Source organism: Patiria miniata, unplaced genomic scaffold, assembly GCF_015706575.1.
Source record: "Patiria miniata isolate m_02_andy unplaced genomic scaffold, ASM1570657v1 HiC_scaffold_3, whole genome shotgun sequence".
Classification (NCBI taxonomy): Eukaryota; Metazoa; Echinodermata; class Asteroidea; order Valvatida; family Asterinidae; genus Patiria; species Patiria miniata.
The window spans coordinates 14,385,008-14,403,260 of NW_024037069.1; the positions used below are offsets into that span (position 1 = coordinate 14,385,008).

Consider the following 18,253-nt stretch of genomic DNA (forward strand, 5'->3'; position numbering starts at 1 on the left):
TTCTTCATTTACAATTACTTGTTTTAGTCATTCTTATTTATTTTTATATTGATATTTGTATTAATCACGATTTTATATCTCGTGCGATGAAGCAGTAGCTGACATGGCCCTATCCAATTTTCCCTTTCTGCTCGGGAACAATATATTCGCCTTTGAGCCTTGTAATGATTTTGTTTTCCGTAATGAAAGCATGCATCTCACAGCATGAGTCTGCGCCCTCCCCCTATTGTTTCCATTCGTTTACGAACGATAAAAAAAGCACGGAGAAGACTAAAACATTTTTTTTAATGTATATAATACCATGGAGGGAGGAATAGACCGATCCCCGGGCCCGGCCTCCTCAAAACCTTTCAATCTACCAAATACCACGTCTTCGGTGAAATGTTGTTTTGTATTAATTTTGTTGAAGACGCGGCCCTGAACTTATCCAGAAAATCCCCCCCCCCCCCCCCCCCCCCCCCCCCCCCCCCCCCCCCCTGTTTGCAGGGCGGGGGTACGAGCGAAATCCACAAATCTGCACTGAACAAAACGCACTTTGGACAGTTGAGGGCGCACTTGATTTGTATGGCAACTTTTGCAGACCAAGCCCTTTTTGCGTACGTGCAATGCAATATAAGGCCTAGGCTTATTGTTTTTCATTACGGAAAAACTTAGTCATATCTCTACAATATTTGACGCATAAAGGTTTTGCAGTTCCAGTTCCAGATTGTTGACTAGTTAAGCCGTTTTTAGCAGACGATGGCCATGAATTCAGCAGCGATGTCTTTCCAGCCTGGCACGGGGAGTGTTCCAGCGACCAGAGTGGAAATCACTGTGTCCTGCAGGTAGGCGGATAGGCCCCACTAGTGTGGCCGTCGGTATGCTGCGCTGAACGGCCACACTAGTGGGGCTAGTACTAGGCGGACAGAATTCCGGTAATCCTTATCGTAAGGACACCTCTCTTTTTTACGACTATACGAGTTCTGTTTAAAACTAACTTTTACCAAAGATGACTGTCCAGTAACAAAATGACTTTTGCAGGCTAATGCAGTCTTTTTTCTTCATATAAACTCATGTTAGTTGTAATTTTGAAAGCACTTTCAAAGAAAATGTGACTTTCCTACCTTTTTTTGCAGTCAGACGTACTCCTAGAACTATGAAATCACGCGGAGCTTCATAGTACTAGTTCTAGGAGTAGGCCTAAGTCAGATGTGCATGTTGTAGTTCTCACAACACGAGTGAAAGCGCTACTCTTTCCACAAAATTAAACCATTTTTGGCATTAAACCTACTGATATTCAAGGTGTCATTGCCAATTGTTCAGATGTGTCAAGAAATATCAGAATGTCAGTTTTGAGTGTCATTTAGTCAACTGTTTTGGTGAGTCTTTCCCTTCCTATATAGGAATGGGGTCCTAAAAGTAAGGATTACCAGAATTCCATACACATGGACATCACTCATTTCCCCCTATATTACATGTACTTTGGTATTTGAAGATGCGTCAGATAGTCCCTAACAGTCCTGAATCCTCCAATTTCAATACGAATTTGCACACCCCCTAGGGAGTTAGGGTTAGCCTGGCATATATTATTGGAAGTCATTCCATCTGACCATAGAGAAAGGACATGATCTGACTGAGTTGATTTGATTTTGAACTTTGAGGGATCAACAAAAGTTTATTACATTTTCATGTAAAACAAAAGGAACAACTGGACGCTCAACCGTTTTATTAGGCCTTTTAACTTTTTGAAAAGGGGACAGTGAAATATCCAGATGGCCTTTTCATGATAAATAACCTCAACAGGCTCAGTGACAGTCTTATGTCGAATATTAAACCATGGGAAAAAAAATAGCTTGAGTAACTCCAGCTCTACATGCTCTAACGCCTATCGCCTTAGAGCTGAAGTTTATACTCAAGCTAGGAAAAAAATGTTGCAACCTGACGCCACTTTTTTCTTCATACATGTATATCATCTCAATGAACATGATGAGAGTCATTCATTGCAAAAGTGATGATAAGACATGAATCTGGGACTGAGAAACATTTCCAATTTTGTTTGGAAATACAATGTACTTAACTTAAAACATGTAAACAATTGTCTTGACTCTCCATAGACTTTGTACACAGTCGCGGATGTGGCGTCATGTTACAATATTTTTTCCAAACCGTGAATTGGAAACATTTCCAATTTGTTCACCAGTTTTCTCAATTGCCACATAGACTTTGTACACAACGATCAAACTGATGTCACGACACAACACGCTGCCCTTTTCCTCAGCTTTCACATGATCATGCAACTTCATTTTGAGTGCTAGTGCATATAGTACTATATTTGTTTTGGCCATTCATATAAACATGTTTATTTTAAAACATTCTGTCATTGTTGGCATTTTTCTGATTTCTTTAATACAGGGATCTGAAGGACAAAGATGTTATGTCCAAGTCTGATCCAAGTAAGTAAAGTGCATCTCGATGTTTTTCAGCACTTAAGGTCCCAGTCTGGTACAGTGCATGCATGTTTTTCCTCTTAATATGCATCAAAAGTTTCATTTTCCAAAGTAAAAGTGAAAGTCGTTCAATTTGGCTTGTTGTGTATTAACTAAGGCAAAGTCAAAAAAATAAAACATGTTTCTCATCCCCTCCCACTCCCTTTTTGGAGGCCGCCTGGATTTTTTTATTATTTGTAATTTTTTGAAAAATGCAGTAAAAAAACACTGAAATGAATCACGACTTTTGGCGGTTAAAGCAAATGCATCTAGAACTATTTACTGTAGACCAATACAACTCTAAATGACGCTGTAAATATGTTCAGTTCTCTTGTCGAACTTGTCTTTCATTTATGATTTTAAAAGTGTCTTTAAACAGTGGAAACACAAACGGTTGCAGGAAATTTTAAAATGGCGGCCATCTTGAAAAAATAAAAATAAAAAATAAAAAGCCCCTCCTCCTCCTTTTTTTCAAAAACCCGAACGAGAAACATGTTTTTTTTTTATTCGGCCTAATATGGACCCAGATTGTACATGTCCATTCCTTTGTAGCAAGCTGTAATTGGCTAAGAAGAAGTACATGTACATGTGATTAGCCATTAAAGAAAATGACGACATCACATATCTCAACCTTATTACACTGTAGTATATTGTGTGCTTTATTTTTGCAGTGTGTGTATTGTATACAACTCAGCTTGGATCGAAGGAATTTGCAGAGGTAGGCAACATGCATTTTGTTCTTATAATTTATTAAAAACAAACAAACAAACAAACAAACACCCCAAACAGTCCCGTAGCTGGCCTGGAGGAAAGGGGTCCGCTCATAAGTCCGACAAAATCGTATCCCCTAACCAAATAAAGGCCCATAAGTCCGACGCCTCATAGGTCCGACGCCTCATAGGTCCGACGCCTCGTAAGTCCGACAAATTAAACGCCTGGTTTTTCCGTTGTCGGACTTATGAGGCTTTGAACCTTTGAGGCAGAATAAATAAATGTTATGCCTCATAAGTCCGATGCCTCATTAGTCTGAAATTTCGGACTTATGAGGCGTCGGACCTATGAGGCGTCGGACTTATGATACGGCCCCGGAGAAAAGGGGGGGGGGGGGAGGGACCCTAAAGTTTACCTTTTAAAATTTGTTATTGAAAATTACCCTATTAAGCAAGGCTATAAAAGCCACACTTGGCAAACTTAAAGGGCTGGAAAGAAAATATGATGAAAAAAAATAATAATCAGGAAAAGTGGACCTTTACAGCACTATCACTACGTCACCTTCCTGATCTTTCGGACAGATCGTGTGGAGACTACACCAGGCCGCACGCCACATAGAACTATCCCTGCGTATCCAGAGAATTCATTTTTTTTCCAAAGATAGCGCGCACATATATTTTGAGTAAAACTTCAATATCAATTTGGGGAAAAAGTTGACCTACTGCTGATTTAAGGGGGGGGGTGTTTTGTTTGACACCCCCCCCTTCTGGCTACGGTCCTGTAAACATGATTTTCTACTGTGAGGCATCCTGCCGAACACAACTTTCTCTCATTCTGTGATTCCAAAAGATTTCAACAACACTATTATTGGTGTTCATTAGGTTAAGATGGCTTGAGTAGGGCTTTGCTTAGCTAAATTAAAATGTACTCAGTTTCAGAATGATAATGGAGGAAATATATTGAGTTTGGATAATTTTCTGTAACCTTTTACACTTTTTCTGTTGTTGCCACAGTATGAGAGGACGGAACATATCAAGAACACTCTGAATCCAGACTTTGTGAAGAAATTCAACTTGACTTACTTCTTTGAAGAGTGCCAGAGGCTGAAATTTGAAATGTGAGTCTGGTCACAACGTGAGAGGACTAGATAAGAGAAAACAGAAGTTTCAAAGAGATTGATATGAATGATTAGTACTGTATTTGATCGGGGTGGGGAAGTTGGGTGTATAGGGGAGGATAGTCTAGTGGTTAGAGTTGTGACTAATGATTAGAGGGTCTGGGTTCGAATCCTGCTGCTGGCCATATGTTGTGTCCTTGGGCTAGCCACCTCACCCCACTTGCCTCACTCTCCCAAGGAAACAGTATTATCTCTTGTTACGTGATTGGTTAAATTATGTGAGTAACTTCTGCTTTCTCTTCCGAATTTGCAAACTTTCCAGATTCGATGTTGACTCCCCGAAGCAGAAACTCACAGCTCACGTAAGTTTGCTACATCTGATTTTGTTTGAGATTAGAACATGTTTCTGTTGTGCTTGACATATTTGGATAACAAATGATTTTTGATTAATATTTGTTTTGGATGCGGTTTTAATTCAGGACTTTCTTGGGAAGATAGAAACGACACTCGGTGAAGTCTTAGGTTCTTCTAATAATCGACTGGAGAAACCCTTAGAGTGAGTATAGAACAAATTGGCAGTGTGGTTCTTTGAAAACAGTTCAAGTTAACTGAGCTGTTTTCTATGTTGACCCTTAAAAATACCCTGTGGCACGTGATCACAGTTGGAATTGAGCTTTACCCATTAGTCTTACCCCAACTACCATGCCTGTTACTCCCTGTACCACCCAAAACCACCAAACTACGTACATACCCTGCATGTTACTCCCTCTACCACCCAAAAACACCCAACTATCCTGTTACTCCCTGTACCACCCAAAACCACCAAACTACGTACCCTGCATGTTACTCCCTCTACCACCCAAAAGCACCCAACTACCCTGCCTGTTACTCCCTGTACCACCCAAAAACCACCCAACTACCCTGCCTGTTACTCCCTGTACCACCAAAATGATCTACCCTGCCTGTACCATCCAAAACCACCCAACTACCCTGCCTATTACTCCCTGTACCTGCTGATTGGGTTATCTGCTTATAACTGCGAATTTATTCTGCCACTTTTGTTTTCAGTGGGGCCGGCAAGAAAGCTGGTAAAATCATCATCTCAGCTGAGGAAGTCAGCGATTGCAAGGTAAGATGACAGTTGTTTGACTTGTTCTTTACCTCTGAAAGATTTGATTTGTCTTCGTCAGCTCAATGTATTCCAGATGTAATTGTCAATTTTCTACGATACATTTATATTTGTCCATCTAGACACGTGCAACGTTAAGCTTCCGTGGTCACAAGTTGGACAAGAAAGACTTTCTGGGCAAGTCGGATCCCTTCATGATCTTCTATCGGTGCAATGAAGACAACTCGTAAGTTGGAGCCAGCTTTTCTGGAAAACTACTGAATCAGGAAAATTTGTTTCACTAACCTAGGCACCTCTTGGCCTAGTCTATGTTCAAGACTAAAGTTGCATTTCATTCATCCAGCTTTGATCCTTGGCAATTGCAGTCAAATGCTGCATTGGTAGAAGGCGCTATATCAACAATATGAGTCATATCCAATCGTGTGACCCTTGGCACCAAACCTAAGAAGTAGAAGTAAGTAGAAGTCAATAGCTCTGAGAAAAACATCTTGAACTGTAAGTTTGAGACGGGTCTGTAACTTTGAAGTTGCCGTCTGTCGAGGGATGGCCTAGTCTTCCGTGCTTGGTGTATCTGTGAAATTGGCCGCTGATTTTGCCATGGAACCATATATTTTGCTGCTTTATTTGGTGACATTTTTCTACAGTGGAGAAATTGTTTAAATCATATCCCACAGATACAAAAAATGAAACCTTCACATAAGCGTTGTTGGATTTTTTATTTAAAGGTACACAATATGCCACAAGACCGAGGTCATCAAGAACACGTTGAATCCAACATGGCGGCCGTTTCCGATTCTTGTGAGGGCGCTGTGTAACGGAGACCACGATCGCACCATCAAAGTGGAATGCTTTGACTGGGACAGCGATGGAGGGTAAAGAGAATTGGAAATCAAATCTTCAGTTTCTATTGGTTTGAAAGTATGGAATACTCAGTGCAGGAAACGTTCATGGTCTGCATGTATGATTGGTATGGCCAGTATAGTTGGTGTGACTAATTTCCAACAAAATGTGTTCTATTCTGTGGCAACTTTGAAGGAAAGGAAAACCAAACCATATTGAAGACTAAAGGCATAGCTACATATACAGGGTCAAAAAAACCGTCCTCTTTTGTGTCATGTGAGTGCTTTTGCTTTTGTAAGAATTAACATGATTAAGGTGACTTGCCACAGAATGAGCCTTTTGTGCACATGTGTGTTCTCTTTGTTGCATAAATAATTTCTTTTGTTTGCTTGCTTGCCCTTTTATTTTTCACAAAGGAGATTTTCAAACCTTGGCATTGTCTCCGGTTTTGGCTCATTACTGTTTTCAGAGTCATTTTGACACCCCATAAAAATACCGTAAATTTTTTTTTAAAAACTTCAAAAACATTGTGTAAATCCTCATTTTCTAGTTCCTTCAGCAGAACATGGACCCATATTTAGCCCGAGTCCCCCAAGTTCAGGGGCCTAAAATCTCTTCAAGCCAAATCCAGAGACAGCTGATAATTTGAATAACCCCTTAAATGTCTTCATGTAGATTGTAATCCGTCAGCCTTTTCCTTTTAAAAGCTGTCAATTAATTTTATGATTTGTAGTTGTGCAAACATCTTCCTGTGTCTTGAGCCTGAAGAATTCTCCTTAACCAATCAGCTGGAGCTTTACATCAGGTTATGGTGTTGGTTTCACTGAACTTCACTCTAATTGGTGGAAAGTTGACAGTTGATGTCACCAGCTACCAATTGAAATGCGTGTTGTAAAGATGGACCTTTACATCAGGCTGAGGTGTTGGGTAAACTGAACTTTACTATTATTCGTGGAACCTTGACAACCTTGACAAATGTTAAATATGAGACGTCTGCATGAAGATATAACCCGGGCAGCAAGCGCTGTTTGTTTTACATTTCATTTACCCGTGCCTTCTTTGTTCCAGTAGCCATGATCTTATCGGCATATTCACCACAAACATGAGGCAACTTTCAACTGGAAAACAGAGCTTTGAGGTAATACCAGTGTATATCAGATTCAAGGAAGTTGACAAGATGATCATGTTTTTAGCAAAGATCAGCCAAGAGCAGTTTAGGTGGAGGAGGCAGGCTATTACATCGGTGGGAGATTCTTTCTAAACCCATGTATTTATCTATCCCTATCAATTGATATCCCTACTTGAGTTTTCTCTGGACCTGAACGGCCAGCCTAATGTCGTTTGACTGAGTCACTGACTGACTGACTGAGTCACTGACTGAGTATTTGACTGAGTACAAATATTGTCCTCAACAGACATTTTGGTTCAGCTAGCTAGGCAAGCCTCGTTTTGTGTTCCTCCATACCGCCTCAACCCTACATCAAAGTCCAGCCACTGTACTATGTGACTTCACAGAGGACTTGAGACTGTGCCATTGATTCAGTTGAATGTTGGCAGATAATGAGCGACGATAATGATGGACAGATAAACTTTGTTTTAATCCAATTTTATCTATTTTGCTATCTAAAGACAAGGGAGCTTGTTTTCATTCTCATTTCTGTCTATAATATTCAGTTATAAATATTCCAGAATGCATTGATTTTCCCCTCAGTTGATAAACCCTAAGAAGAAAGCCAAGAAGAAAGGCTACAAACATTCAGGCACCATCGAGCTAACCAACTGTGTTGTAGAAGAACAACCTAGCTTCCTAGACTACATCAAAGGAGGAATGCAGATCAACTTCACTGTAGCGATAGACTTCACTGCTTCCAATGGTAAGACTATAGTCAACCTTTTCTCAACTGCTCAACTTCAATCCGTTGCAGACTGGTGTGCCAGTGTCGCTTTGAACCAGAAGATTTGAATTAAGTACATGAAAACTGTGAGGTTTGAAAAAGTTAGAAACGATCACATCCACTGATTGACTGTTGCAGTTCAGAACAGCACCAGAGTCTCATGGATGGAAGCTACTACATAAGGGGCCATTCAGCTTAACCAATGGTTTTTTTTTTATAATTGTTTTGACCCACCCAACCCCAAATTTCTATTTTTAAATGTTGAATAACTATTCAATATATCCTATACACTGAAGAACAAAGTAATGCTTCAAATGAAGCAGATATTTTAGGTCAATGTTCTCCCAGCTCAGGAGTTTTCAATGGCTTTTCCAGGCTTCCAGCATGCAACTTTGTACAGGGTGGTTAAAAAAAAAGGACACCCACATTTGACAGCAATTTTCACCTATTTTTAAAAGTTATTTTTAACTGTCGATTAGTGGCTATTAAAGTACTGACCTTTAAGCAAATGTGACGAAAAAAATCGTTGCATTTGTACATTTTGTCGTTGAGCTATGTTGATTTGAACATTTCATGTGCGAAACCTGTTTGTCCACGGAGGTATACATTCGCTTGACTGAGCTCAGCTATCGGAGCTTTATTTAAAGGAGCATGACATTTGATTGTTATGTTATGTTATGTTATGCAACAATGAACTTAACGCACAGCTCATTGAGTAGATGATCTTAACACTGACATGAATAAGTGGACAGCTTCAATAAAAGTAACCAGGGCAAAATATATTTTGGTGGGAAGGTTTTTAATTTTTATGAACTACGAAAACGTCCAATTTACAAAGAATAACCCGTGGACAGGACTGATTTTTGGTGACCTGTATTCAAATTAGCATAATATCTCTATTTTTGCGACTTTTACTAAGCTTTTTTCACCATGCATGGTTAAAGGCCTATACTTTACTACTATGTGAAAAAATATTTAAAATAATTTCATTAAGTTGGTGAAAATTGCTGTCAAAAGTGGGTGTCCTTTTTTTTTAACCACTCTGTAGTTGAAACAGAAGAGGAAATTGCCAAGCACACAAAAATTTGTAAACTGTTTTTCAGTTTCTATAAGGAAACAATTCTCCTGAATAGCAGGCGATTCTTTTCTGAAATTGTTCCATTGGTTACTGAGACCTGGAAGAGGCAGTCTCTTTTGGACTTTGGAGAGTAGACATGTTGTACAAACTAAACGATCATATGGTGATTTCGGCTTCGATATTATTAGCTTTTGCTGTGTACAAAAGTGTTGTAGATCCGGCGGCTAGTTGTTTTTTTGTGGACCGAAATTGCCATTGGTTATAGCCTTGTTGCCATTATAAAATGATTGTACATGTAGATTATTCTGAATGGCCCCTAAAATTCCCTTGTTTGAAACCAAAATCTGTTTGCATTGATGTGTCTTGCTCCTGATATCATGATACAACTCAAGAATGCCAGTCTGAAAAGGATGTGAGGGATTGACTGCTTCACGTTTAACTTTCTTGTGGTTGAGGGTTCTTTAGCCCTTGGTTGTTTCCCTCTTGTTTCATAAATCCACAGTTTTTCTAAACAATTGGTCAGAAATACCTCCAAAAATATTTTTATTTTTTTTTAATTTTTACTATCCTGCTAAAAAAATACTAATTAGGCCTAAATTTTGTTGTTTTCATTTCAGTCTTCAATGGAATAAATAGTTGTTTGAAATCTGTAAAATAATTATCTTGTTGATTTGTTGCTTGTTTTGGTGGTTATCGAAAGATAACTTAAAGATCAGTTTTTGACTGAGAAGTAAACCTTCCTCCAATAAATGTATTATTGATTAATTGATTTATTGATAAATCAGTGAAGGATTTGATTGATCGTGACATTATTTCTTTTCCTTCAAGGTAATCCAACCCACAGCAATTCCCTGCATTATATCAACCCATACCAGCCCAACCATTACGAGTTGGCCATCACGTCAGTAGGTGAAGTCATACAGGACTATGATAGTGACAAGTTATTCCCGGTGCTGGGCTTTGGAGCTAAGATCCCACCTGATGGCTCAGTGTCACATGAGTTTTCTGTGGTATGTGCTCTGTTTTCTTGCTGTTCCCAGAGGGCCAGCCTAGCGCCGTCTTTGTACCTATGTCATTGAATGACTGACTGACTCCCCGACTCATCACTGCTGACTGACTGTCACTCGTTAGTCGGGCAGTGCTATCCATTAGGATTACCCCACAATGCGAGTTAGTTGGCTAAATTCAGCCCATTGTATGGGCTCCGTGCGTCAACAAAGAGGGCGCGTTTTTACCACTTTTGAGAGCTCCGTGGAAGGGACACATAGCGTGTGTGTACTGTAATGTACTGCTTCGTGCGTAAAGTACGCATGACTTCCTGAAGGTGCCATAGCTATTAGCCACAGTGTCCGCGCGTGAGCGTCAGGCGTCGTTGGCGCGTGTATACCTTCGAGTGTAACTTGCGATGGTCTCCCAGACTAATCCCCACCCCAAATAGTTTTGGATCATTCGAAATACGCAGTGGATGGACCGGGAACCAGTCTAGGTCACCCCCCAACTCTCCTTCTCTGGCCGTTGAAGGGGTACTTGTGCACGGAGCGGGAGCCCATAGACATCACCAGATGCATGAAACGACTTCTAATGAAAAGCTATTCTGTATCAATGGAATAGAATTGTGTGCACTTTGACGTTCTGTAACCAGCTTTACTAGGCTTGCCTTGTCTTGTTTTCCTCTAATACACAGCTGCACTAAGCCCTGCCCAATCACGCTTTGACCAATCACAGCTGTAATTAATGTCCAACATATGTGCAGAAAAGTTGGACATGTGTGCATGCGTTCTGACCATACCCCCCTTGTGGGGTGATGTTCCTTTCAGGACACATCACCCCACTATTTTCACAATAGAAAAACATCACCCCAGAAGAGAATCTTTAGAAAAAGGGATAATGGGAACACAATGCTATCACCCCACTATTCCGTCTGGCTGGAGAGTGCGTGCGCACATCTGGAGCACATGCAGTGGCATTGCATTGGCATTGAAGACACACACATGTTGTCTCAGTGGGCGGGGCTATGGATCAGTCTATAGGGGCTGGTCACCTCCCCATATGACACATGGTGATATTTGGTCTTGTTTTTATCAGGTGTTCATGTCATGTTTTCTTGCAGAATTTCAACCCCCAGACCCCATTCTGCATGGGTATACCTGGCATCATGCAGGCCTATCAGAACTGCATCAGAAGTGTACAGCTCTATGGACCAACAAACTTTGCCCCAATCATCAACCATGTTGCAAAGTACGTTAAGCCCAAACAAGTACCCCAAATCTGTGCAGTTCAGCATACAATATCAAAGTTATTGATATGTGCTCTTAACCCATTTGCATCGTAATCAGAGTTGTAGTGACTTGAATCAGTGACTCGACTCAGTCTGACCCGAGTCACAACTTTTGGAGACTCGACTCGACTAAAGTCCCAACAAGTAACTGACTCGAGTCACTGCGAGCAAATGACTCAACTCGACTCGAGTCCCTCATCAGAAGATTGGACTCGATTCAAGTTGATGGCTTATAACCCAAGAGTCCCAAAACTGTTCAAATATATAATATTTGTGGTTCAATTACGATACAGAGATTTTTACGTTTGTGTACTTTGCGTTACTGTCAAGGTGTGGCCGCTTATCGCGTACAAATATACGCTGTATCACAGACTCCCACCTTGTGGTTTTATTATGCAGGGCACAAACTACTATACTGGAACCAGACTATAAAACACATTTCCCAATTCTTGGTTTCATCATCGGCTTCGGGCGATTTCTTAAGCCCTTTGATGGAACTCCGGCTAAACTTATGTCCTATTTTCAAAAATAATTAGATATATTTCCATATAATCAGAAACGGTTTCATACGTTGCAATTTGATTTTGACGTTGTCAGCAAAACAATTTTAAGAATCATTATTTGACAGCTCTCAGAAGCTGAAATTATGGTCGGAGAGCAAACGTTATCTGATAAACCAGTATCGGTCCAAACAATAACTGATGTGCTCATCTATATTTCATTTTTGAAGCATATTTCAAGTCTATGTGGTAGCTCAGTATTTGTTTTAGTTCAGTTCTGTCCTAGCAATTGTTTGTCCTGAGTTTCACCCTCTGAGGAAGCCCTAGTTTGCTCATTGCCAGTTTTCTTTGTCTCACCGTGCAGGTTTGCGCAAGCCTACATGGATGGTTCCAACTATTTCATCCTGCTTGTGATCACAGATGGTGTCATCTCAGACATGGAGATGACTAAGGATGCAATCATCAGTGTAAGTCACTGGTTAAGTTGTTAATCACAAGGCATCACAAGTGAATCACAAGACAATCACAAGGCATCATAAGTCAATCACAAGAAAATTACAAGGCATCATAAGTCAATCACAAGGCATCATAAGTCAATCACAAGGCATCACAAGTCAATCACAAGTCAATCACAACACATCACCAAACAATCACAAGGCATCACAAGTCAATCACAAGGCATCACAGGTCAATTATAAGGCACCACAAGTCAATTACAAGGCATCACAAGTTGTTGCAAGTCACATTGTGCATACTGGTACTTGGTCAACTGAGCTATTTAGTCATGTTATAGTTGAGTCCATCTCAAGTTCTCACAAGCCCTTACAAGTCCATCTCAAGACAATCACAAGTGATCCAGTCCCAAGTCAAGCCTCAAGCTTTTCACATGAATTGTAACAAAGGCATTCCTTTGATGTCTTCTATTGTAACATCCCCCGTTATTGTTAATGACGGGACTTATCATAAACTTGACTGTCACACTGCTAGTCAGTCCTTTGTTGGCCATCTCTCAATTTGTCAAATATTCCAATGGTATGCAGGGGTTGCCCTTAACTTTTTTTTTGACTGGCCAGCCGGACCAGTTGGCTAGAATTTTGACTGGTCCGCCAGGTTTTTGACTAGTCCGTCTTATACAGCGTGTACCCACCAGTTAATCAGTTTCACACAAGTCATAACAAGACTATTGTCATCAACACCCATGTCATCATGTCACCTGAGCAGTAGAGATCTATTTTCTTCCTCCATGATCTGAGGCCGCAAAAAAATATATATAGTTCTGCCTCAGATTACATGCCTTTTAAAAATAGGGTCGGTCGGTCGGATTTTTGGGGGGTTTTTGGCCAATGTTTTTTACGCAGCTTGAATGGGGTATTCAATTAGGCCTCAGTATGCGAAGTTTTAGCCTGATTTATTTTCATTGCACTACGCTGGTGGCCACAAAAAGTGAATAAAACGTACCTTAATTAGGCCAAAAAAAAATATAGATCTGCTTCCGATTACATGCCTTTCAAAAATAGGGTCGGTCGGAAATTCTTCTTTTTTTTGCCAATTTTTTTATGCAGATTGAATGGGGTTTTCAATTATTATGCGAAGTTTTAGCCTGAACTATTTTCATTGCACTACGAAATCTATACACGAAATGGCAACAAAAAGTGAATAAAACCTACCTTTAATTATTGTCAATATATTTACGTTCGATAATTTCAAAAAATAATAGAAAATTCAGGTCGTTCGCACCATATGCACAACGCTAGTCAAGACGCCGCGGCCGCGGCGGGGAGCTGGCCAAAACTCCGAGGTGTGTGATGCGTGCGTGTGTGGCGAGCGGCCCACCATGGGCCGACAGACCCGTTTTTACGGTCAAAAATTTCGGGAAACACACGGCATGTATCACTCCAAATATGAGTAGTGCGATCTCAAAATGAACTCTTGAACACAGAAAATACATACACAGACAAGCTAGATCAATTCTGTAAATTAACTTGCAAAAATGTTCTTTCTCCATCGGTGTTTTCTTGGCATTTTTACGATGTCGAATCCGACCAGTTGACAGAGCACGTGCCTGCACAATGCATAGCCATGCTAGCGCTATCGATCGCATAGCCGTGCACAGACTAGTTACCGCATTTTCATCATGTCTTCTAAATTGGCGCGGCGGGAACCAGTCATCGCCGCATTGGGCTGGGTTTACGTACATGATTATAGTCACCGTGACATCGAGTTGCGAAGTAGTCATATCGCGAAGCGAATTTGTAAAAATAACGGAGGTTTCTTTTGAAAAAAATAGCGAATGTAAGTAAGAAACCAAATAAATACAACAAGCATTTTTTTGACGCAGATTTTTTCGGCTGGCCAGCCGGACCACTTGGCAAGGTGTTTCAGCTGGTCCGCCGGCAATTCAACTGGCATTTGGCCAGCGGACCACCGCTTAGGTCGAACCCTGGTATGATAGATAGCTCAGTCGAAAAACACATTGGTACAATATTCCAGATGATTTTTTTGGTTCAACTAAATATTGCTAAAAAAGTATTTTATCAGTTTGCCATTGTATTTATTTGATAATTCTCTCAGTTACTGCAAAATGGACAAGTCATGCTTTAATTACTATCCCTGGCTTAAGAATTCATGCAATTTGACTTTATATTTTTATTTTCTTCCGCCATCAGGCCAGTTCTCTTCCTATGTCTATCATCATCATTGGTGTTGGTCCTGCAGAATTTGATGGTGAGTTAAGTTAAAATGTAAAGCAAAATAAGTAGAAGGGGTCTCTTTTGTGTAGGATTGGAATTACATACCTTTCAAAAAAGGGAATAAATGTGTGTTTGGGAGTTATTAAAAACTCTGTTTAAGACTGGTTGTAGTCTGGATGGGTAATTATCAGCACTCCAGACTCCCACCGGTCTTAAACAGAGTGTTTAATACCGACCAAGCACATATTTATTCCCATTCATAAATACCTTTTTGGTCAAAAAACCAAATGTTTTCGGTCCAAAAATCAAAATAAGTCAAAAACTAGATGTTGCCAACCATTTTGTTGAACAATTTTACTTCATGATTTATGAAACACCCCTCTGACTATAATATGGAATGTCCCTCTACAACTCCTTACCTTATAAGGAGATTGGTATGCGCGTCATGTGTACTGCGCGATGTCGCGCAAAACACAGCTGGGCTGGTGTAGTGTGTATTTCGGACAATGAAATACTGGTTTACTGGTATAGTTTTGCGCATGCCTATTTGAGGAATGTGAACGTTCAACCAATGAAACGTTAAAAGGCACCGGATTTCATGGGAGTCCAAATTTCATGTGACACTGGAAAAGTGTTTAAGACCAACCAGCCATGTCTTTATCATCCGCGTGACGGGCTCTCGACCAATAGGAATGGGTAAACTGTATTAGGTATTTATGAATGGGTGTTAAGAGTTGCTAAATTGACTATAAAGGTGCTTCATTTGAATATTCAGCAAGGGCCAGGGGCAATAATTCTAATCTGGAATTTCTTCATTACATGGCTGATTGGATTTGTTCAACTATTTCCTTTTGTTTCCCTCATAGCCATGGAGGAGTTGGATGCAGACAAGCAGGCGCTGGCATATCGAGGCAGAGTAGCAGAAAGAGACATCGTTCAGGTAAGCGCCGTTTCTAGTAAGCAACATTTCTAGTAAGCAGCGTTTCTAGTAAGCGCCGTTTCTAGTAAGCAGCATTTCTAGTAAGCAGCATTTCTAGTAAGCAGCATTTCTAGTAAGCAGCATTTCTAGTAAGCAGCTCCTGCAATCTTGCCAGTGGACCTATAAAGTAGCCATCATTTTTTTTTATTGAAGAGGACTCCAAAGTGGGAGGGAGGGGCAACATTCATGATTTTTAAAAGAAAAGGGGGGGGCCCTTCACATTTAGATGCCTATTGGCTGATGGGTACAGTCATGGTTACAGTTGTCTTCTTATTGGCTAGAAATAGAAACATTCAATTTGGACACAACATGGCTCAGTGATACATGCACAGTGAACCACACTGAGTAGGGACGATGTATTTGTGCTGGTCCCAGAGTGTCCTCTTTGTACCTGTACCTTATTGATTCACTGACCGACTTTCCTTTGTGACTTACACTGGTCCAGGGGCTGATTTTACAAAATGATAAGTCATGTCTTTGGAAGGCTAATTCGTCTTAACTTGCAACTCATCCTAGGATCGATTTCACCCAACTTAAGACGAAGTCAACACGTCCCAACTTCCATAGCAATGCGGCTGAACTCGTCCGTCTGTAGAAATCGCTATAGAAACAAATTTGAAAAGATTTCTGATATGTGGGTAGGGTTAGTAAAAACATTATTTACAAACTATGATTATACGGCAACAACTAGTTGACTTTTTAAAATAGTGATGAAACGAGGAGGAAGAATGACTTCAGCACATCTTGTGTAGAACTACAATGTACCTTGCGTGTGAAATTTATTGGGTAGAGTACATGTAATTTCTCTGGTGAGAAAGTTCACGTTTCCATGCGCTTTTATTTCAACAACTGTTTTGTCAAGCGGTAAAAACAAACATAAAACAGCTAACGAATTGGTAGGTTTGATGCATCTTGTTTAAGATGGGTTTAGTGAAATCGATCTTAGAACGCGTTGTAGCCAAGTTCGATCTTAGAGAGGGGCCTTGTCTTAAATCCCAAGATGAGTTTCAAGATAAGACAGGTTTTCATGAAATCGCCCCCAGGACCAGCTATACTGATCTTGCCCTGTCTTGTTCAATCGAAAATTTGATCAACTCATCTCAAAAATGACTTGCCAATCAGCCATTCTTACTTGTCATTAGTGTCTTCAAGTTGTTTTGTTATCTTTTATATTCCAGTTTGTACCATTTAGGGAATACATCGGTGGTGTCGGGAGCGGCAATCAGCATCTCAGTCAGGCCCGCCTAGCCAAGGACGTCTTGGCTGAAGTACCGGACCAGATCATCGCCTACATGAAGAAACGTGGTATCAACCCTAACCAATCCCCCACGACGCACACATCACTGGCTCCAGCCCCAGTGCAGTGATCAGATTCAATATTGCTTCACAAGTTCAGAGTAATAACATGACTCCTGGATCACTTGCTGAATTTGTATAAATAGTGTTATAAAAATGAGAAAGGCAAATGCCAAAAATGGATAAGAGCTTCCATGTACATGCACATTGTATATCTGCCATGCTGGCAACGTCATGAAATGTACGTGTTATAGATAGTATAATAAACCCATCAGTACCTGTACTGCATTGTACTACACTACATTGTGTTGATGAATCCGGTTTGGCCATTTTTGGATGGAACATGTACATGGAGTAACAGGTCGGGCAGTGAACAGACTAGTAGGTTAATTTAGCAATAGTTTAGAATTAGTGTAGGAGAGAAGTTGTTAGGAGAAAGCAGGGATAGTTTTTTAGTTCATTTTGTACAGTAACATGAAGATCAAACATGATGAAGTAATCAAATGTGGCTTGAAACATAACCTTTAGACAGACTGGGCTAAGTCTAATCATTTTAGAACCCAGGAAAATCTTTCACTGAATGTAATTAAAACAAATAAATGTCTGCTTATGATTGCCTTGTAATGAAGTCATCTATTTTCTATAATTCTACATGTATAGTTTTTCTATTCTATCTTCTTAAACTAAATGTGTATCTAATCATGGCAAATGATTAAAATTTATGTCAATATATTCTACATGTATGAGAATTTGCCTGCACTTAATTATGTGATAGATTGAATGTAGTTCTGTCTTCTAGATCTCTGTCTGACTTTATTTGCTATATAGTCTGTTTGGATGTGGATTTGTTTATTTGTAACTTTTTTAAGAGGAAATATTTTACTTCCTATTGAACTCAAAACAGCCTTGGAATACAGCCTTATTAAAAATATATCAGAACGGTTTGAATTCAATACATTTAAAAAATGGTGAAAATCAAGGGATGATAGAGCTCCAGCACAGTGTCCCACAGACTGTAGATTGGAACTTGAGCATCAGTGTTGCCTTCGATTGTTTCAATTTGGTGCTGTATGAGAGAGCGACACATCGGGTTCAGCTCAATTTGTGTGCCTACATGTGCAAAATGTACATGCATGCACATGTTCTTGTCCATACTTTTACTTTGAAATTCATTGACTACATTGTATATGTATTAAAGGGAATATACAACATTTGCAAACATCGAAAAACAAAACTACCAAGTTTTTGCGAAATACCTTAATAGGATTTTGGTAA

The 18,253-nt window shown here is 40.0% G+C and overlaps 1 protein-coding gene across 2 annotated transcripts; it reads left to right on the forward strand.

Annotated features, from left to right (window-relative positions):
• Nucleotides 1-600: 600 nt before the first annotated feature.
• On the forward strand, nucleotides 601-18,168 carry LOC119737305 (copine-8-like). Of its 2 annotated transcripts, none has more exons than XM_038211539.1 (17): nucleotides 601-824; nucleotides 2,392-2,432; nucleotides 3,137-3,183; nucleotides 4,190-4,293; nucleotides 4,616-4,655; nucleotides 4,773-4,849; nucleotides 5,362-5,422; nucleotides 5,545-5,648; nucleotides 6,148-6,294; nucleotides 7,331-7,400; nucleotides 7,974-8,136; nucleotides 10,064-10,245; nucleotides 11,346-11,473; nucleotides 12,378-12,480; nucleotides 14,680-14,737; nucleotides 15,570-15,643; nucleotides 16,861-18,168. In XM_038211539.1, the coding sequence occupies exons 1-17, from the start codon at nucleotides 739-741 to the stop codon at nucleotides 17,047-17,049; spliced, it is 1,674 nt and encodes a 557-aa protein (XP_038067467.1). In that variant the 5' UTR covers nucleotides 601-738; the 3' UTR covers nucleotides 17,050-18,168. The 2 variants fall into 2 exon arrangements, with proteins under 2 accessions (XP_038067467.1, XP_038067468.1); XM_038211540.1 differs by having other exon boundaries at nucleotides 7,334-7,400.
• Nucleotides 18,169-18,253: the final 85 nt, after the last annotated feature.

Coding starts and splice junctions, on each gene's coding strand:
- LOC119737305 (XM_038211539.1), top strand. CDS start 739: ATGGCCATGAATTCAGCAGCGATGTCTTTCCAGCCTGGCACGGGGAGT. Junction 4,656..4,772: donor AGCAGAAACTCACAGCTCAC/GTAAGTTTGCTA, acceptor GTTTTAATTCAG/GACTTTCTTGGGAAGATAGA. Junction 14,738..15,569: donor TGGTCCTGCAGAATTTGATG/GTGAGTTAAGTT, acceptor TTTCCCTCATAG/CCATGGAGGAGTTGGATGCA.